This window comes from Cystoisospora suis, assembly GCF_002600585.1.
Source record: "Cystoisospora suis strain Wien I chromosome Unknown contig_621, whole genome shotgun sequence".
Classification (NCBI taxonomy): Eukaryota; Apicomplexa; class Conoidasida; order Eucoccidiorida; family Sarcocystidae; genus Cystoisospora; species Cystoisospora suis.
Genome location: NW_027153422.1, coordinates 1 through 5,085, shown reverse-complemented (window position 1 = coordinate 5,085; position 5,085 = coordinate 1). Strand labels below are relative to the sequence as shown.

Genomic DNA, 5,085 nt, shown 5'->3' with positions numbered 1-5,085 from the left:
CTCTCTCTCTTCATTCATTCCTCGAGAGGCGAAAGAGGTGTGTCCTTCACACAAGAGAGAGACAGGGAGAAAGAGCGAGACAGAGAGGAGAGAGGAGAGAGAAAGAAGATAGGTATGTCTATGGACGAGAGTGTGCGCCTTTTGATGTGAAGTAGGAAAGATGCAGGGACTTCGACTTTCTTTGCTTTTCTTCTTTCTTTCTTCTCCTCATAAGAATTCTCTTCATTCTTCCTCTTCTTTTCTCTTCTCCTTTGTCTCTTAAAGCAAGAGGGAAGCAGAAAAAGAGAGAAAGAAAGAGAGAGGGGATGGAAGGGAGTGCTTGTCCTTCTCATGAGGTGATCCTAAGAAGCTTCCATCGATTGATCGGGGACGTTCTTCGTCATTCTTCTACTTTTCCAAAGAGTCGTCTTTCCTTTCAAGACATTATCTCTGCTTCTCTATACACATCAGTGTAGTGATCTTTTCATGCTCTTCTTCTTATTTTGCATTGTGTAGTGTTTCGTGTGGATCTTTTCTTTCTTGTTGTCTTTTAGTTTCTTTCTCTCCTCGTGGTTCTCTTCTTCTCATTCATCTATCTATCTATCTGTCTGTCTATCTTTATTTTCTCGACGTCTTCTTCATGTCCTAGCTCTACCTCCTCTTTTTCGTGTGAAGAGTGATCTCTTCTCCATACAAACCCACATACATCACAACTTTCTTTCCTTCATTTTCTCCTTATTTCTTTCAGACATCTTTCTCTCATCCTCCTCTCTCTCCACTCTTCTTCCCTTGCCTCTTCCTCTTCTTTTCAAATAGAAAGAAATGTCTCACCTCACTGGTCCTCCGTCTCATTCTTCTCTTCAGTCTTCGTCTTCTTCTTCTCCCTCTCCTCCCTCTCCTGCTCTTCCATCATCGAGAAAGCCAGACCATGTAGCCAATCATATCGATTCTTCTTCTTCTCCTCCCTCTCTTCCAGGGGCTTCTCTTCGCCCTTCTCTGAGACCTGTGGCTCCTTTGCCTCTCCCTTCGCGTCGTCTTTCTCTCCCGTCACATGAAACACGAAGTGGAGATCTACCGAAAAGAGGTTTCATCCCTCCTCATCCGGGCCCGCCGCACGTTGTCTCTTCATTTGAAGATCTCTCAAGAGGAGAGGACGAAGAAGAAAGAAAGAGAAAGGAAGAGAATCCGTGTCTTGAGAAACCTCCTCATGAAGATGACAAGGCGAGAGGACGTCTTCTCTCTCGAGAAGAGGAGGAAGATGAAGAAATGCGAACGACAGCCTGCTATGCGATCCCATCTGCGCAGAAGAAAGAAGGAGAAGAGGGAGAGAGACAGGGGAGATCTTCTCCCTCTGACAGCCGAGGGATTAAAGGGGAGGGGAAGGACAGAGAGGAGACTCGATTGTCCCATCTCGATCATCTTCATCCTGCGAAGGCCAAAGGTGCAGATGTCATGAAAGGAGAGAAAAGAAAGACGATTGCCTCCATGAAGTGGTCCTCCTCCCCTTTAAGAGAGACTCGCCATAGACAACCTGCTATGAAAGAGGGAGAAGAAGAACATCTTCCCTCCTTGTCGCATGAAAAGGAGAAAGAGGAACAGCGTTTTCTTTCTCATTCCCCTATGTTGCGATATCTTTGCTCCCCGTGTCGATGCGTTTTAAGGTGTCTATCGAAGAAGGTCTTCTCACGTTCACGGTATCACTATCTCTTTTTTATTTCTTTATATGCTTTCTTTATCGGGCCGTCGTACTTGAATTGGGCACCCCTCCGTCAGGTTCTCTTTCGAAGCGGGGCATATTTTTGGATGTGCGATCCGAGTGAAACTAATCCCGAATCTCTGGTGTATGTACACCCGGAACAGATGACATGTAAAGAACAACGATTACATGTAGGCCATCTGTTTACTTTATGTGCCGCATCGGATTTCGGCTTTTCTTTCTTTGGAGGTTTAGCCATGGATTCAACAGGGCCTAAGGTCGCCTCCCTCCTTGGGTCCAGCCTTATGCTGACAGGATGGCTGCTTATCTCTGTCTCTTCTCAATCGACTCCTTTGTATATCCCTGGGTTTATCTTATATGGATTAGGAATTGATATGGCTTTCTATGGAACGTTGTCTGTAGCGACGCTCTTTCCAGGTCATGAGAATACAGTTATGTCGATCATTGTGGCTATGAGAGCTCTATCATATATGACGCCTGTCATCCTGGATTCTCTCTCATCCATTGCTTCTTCCTATCTCCCCATCATGCTCGGGTATGCGCTCTTAGCTCTTCTCCCCGCTGTCTTCATTGCTCTCATCTATGCGCCCTGGCGACCCTTTCCGAAGCGTACGCATCATCAGGAGGTCGAAGATGAGAAGGACAGAGAGCAAGGAGAAAAGAGAAGTTCTCGAGAAAGAGAGGAGGAGGAGGAAGAAGAAGAAGGTGGGGGAGTGAAAGAAGATGAAGATGAAGAAGAGGAAAGGGGGGTGGCGAAAACAAGAGAAGAGGATAGTACAGAGATGACCATGAGAGTGCAGATCTTGGAGAGCGGGGACGAGAGTGAGAAGAAGAAGAGAGAGATGAAGAAGAAATTCGACAAGAAAACGAGAGGGAAAGGGGGCGGAGAAGAGGAAGATGAAGAAAAGGAGTTATATTCTCTTGAAGAAGGCAAGGGTGTGAAGGAAAGAAGATCACATAAGACAAGGCATCATGAAAAGAGGGAAGACGACAATGATGGGTTTCTCCATCGTTGGCATAGAGGTAGAGGTCACCGATCTTTTCATGAAGAAGAAGAAAGAGATAAAGAAGAAGAAGATGAAGAGAGCAGCTTAGAATATCAATTAGAGCATGTCCCTGGAGGCCGGGGTGTAGCCGCAGAGGGAGCTCTCGCTGCCGCAACTGTAGCGGTTCGGCTTATAAGCGGAGAATCTCATGTCTCAGGACCACCTGCTATATTAGGAGGAGAGTCTTCTCTTCATTATCCTCATCGTGGGGCGAGGGGGGGGAGAGATTTCGAAGAGAAAGAGGAGATGAGAAATAGCTCTCCTACCCACCACGGACATCACCCCAGCCGCGAGAAGAAGAAGAAGAGGGATCACGAGGAAGACGCTTCCGTTAGTCAAGTAGGAGAAGATCCCTCCGAGGCTTTTTCCCCGGGAAGAGATACTTATCCTGGTCTATGTTCTTCTTCATCTGCGCGGACAACTCCCAGATATTCTTCTTACAAGAAAAGAGAAGAGGAAGAAGGAGAAGAGCCTCGTGAAGAAGGAAAGAACGGGGAGAAAAGAAGAAAGGGAGGAAAAGAAGAAGAAGAAGAGAAGAGTCCAACTTTCACGATGAAGAACGAGGAGAAGAAAGAGATGCACGTGTCAGCTTATTATCATACGACCAACACAACAAGCACAAGAAGCGGGGTAGATCTCCCTGCATCGACTCTCCGTCACGATCGATATATCTCTCATCCCTCGTCATCTTCTTCTTCCTCCTCGCCCTTCTCTCCCACCCCACACCAGCACAGCCATTCTTCTTCTTCTCCTTCTCATCGCCATGGCAGAGGCCTCCCTCGTACGAAGGGTATTCCACCTTTCTCGATGCCTTCTCGCTCTCTTCTCTTGAGGAAGTGGCGACATATGTCTACGTATACAGTCTCCTTTCTAAAGAATTACATGCTGTCTTACACCTATTTGCCGATAATTCCTTACTTTACGATCGCCCTTATTCGCTCGGTGTACTTCAACGATTCGTCTGAAGATCTTGTGCCGAATAGCTTAAGATTTCTACATATCATTCTCGGATGCGTCTTCTTTGCCCCTCCTTTTGCGGGGCTTATCGCTGACTATTGCGGGATCATTACATGCATGCTTCTCGTCAACTCTTTTGGAACCTTTGTCATTGTCTCAGCATTTATCGCGTATCGAAGTCATCTGATCTTCTTCGAATATTTTGCTTCTCTCATGTTTATGCTGAATATGGCCTTGATGACAAACCAAGTGTATTTCTATGTAGCCGATACCTTCCCCCAGAAGCACCTAGGAAAGCTGTGTGGATTTGCATGCACCATAGGAGGGGTCATTTCCCTATGCGTGACGAAGATGTTTGAATTCTCTGTCACGCACACCGACGGATTCACGATCATGCTCTCTCTTCTTGTCGGGCTGTCCACGATTACTTATCTCCTTATCGGCTGTCTCTATCTCGCGAGAAGAAGAACTCGTCGCCAAGAAGAGAAAAAGATGAAGAGACATCTAAGCATGAAGGAACAAGAAGAAGAAGAAAGAGATGATGGTCAACAGAGAGAAGACGATGAAGAGGATGAGAAAGAGAGAGAAAAAGAAGAAGAAGAAAAGGACAAAATGAAGATGAGAAGATCAAGGGAAAGAGAAGAAAAGAATGAAGAAGCTCATAGGCATCAACAGGAGGTGCAAAACCGTGTATAGGGCGAGAGTTGTATTTTCATTCAACAGACCATGCGACTCCGCAGAAAGGGAGAAAGGGTGTATTCTTCTTCTTTTTCTTCCGAGAGAGTGAGAGAGATGATAGGCAATGAAGGAGTCAAGGATCTTGAGAATGATGAGTGAAAGGTGGGGGGGTGAGAACAAGAGAGAGAAAAGAAAGAGAGAGAGATAGGAAGGCTGGAGAAGAAGAAGAAAGAGAAAGAAGGGGAGAAAGGAGACATGAAGAGGATCATCCACGCCCCTTTCATGACTCTTCTGTGTTGTTCTCTTTCTACTCATTCATTTTCTTTCACCCCGCACCTTCTTTTTCTTCTCTATCTATGTCCGACAGAAGGAAGAAAAAGAGCAGCTAGCTGGCTAGCTGCGTGGTTAGTTCGTTTTAGGTACCTTATCAATCAAAACGTCCCCTTTCTGTAGAGAGAAAAGTGTGTACATGTGCATGTCCCTCTTCGTTGGGACTTCGCCTTCTTCGTTATGAGAATGCCTTTTTTATGACAGATGTCTGTCTATACACAGACATACATGTAGGTGTTCGTGTATATATGTAGATGCATGTAATGGCCTGCGTAAGGATGAAAAGTCTTAGAGAAAATGAAGGCGCTAATATAAAAATGAAGTGAAGCTGCTCTGGACTCTTAGCACGAGCATGCAAAAGAAAGAAAAAGAAAAAGA

General features: G+C 45.7%; 1 protein-coding gene across 1 annotated transcript; it reads left to right on the top strand.

Moving 5' to 3' along the window:
- Positions 1-14: 14 nt before the first annotated feature.
- On the top strand, positions 15-5,074 carry CSUI_001545 (uncharacterized protein). Its single transcript, XM_068061751.1, has one exon. It carries the CDS (start codon positions 802-804, stop codon positions 4,393-4,395), a length of 3,594 nt encoding a protein of 1,197 aa, XP_067926271.1. The 5' UTR covers positions 15-801; the 3' UTR covers positions 4,396-5,074.
- The last annotated feature ends 11 nt before the right edge of the window (positions 5,075-5,085 follow it).

Bases quoted from the DNA above. Each gene is read 5' to 3' on its own strand.
- CSUI_001545 (XM_068061751.1), top strand. From the start codon at position 802: ATGTCTCACCTCACTGGTCCTCCGTCTCATTCTTCTCTTCAGTCTTCG.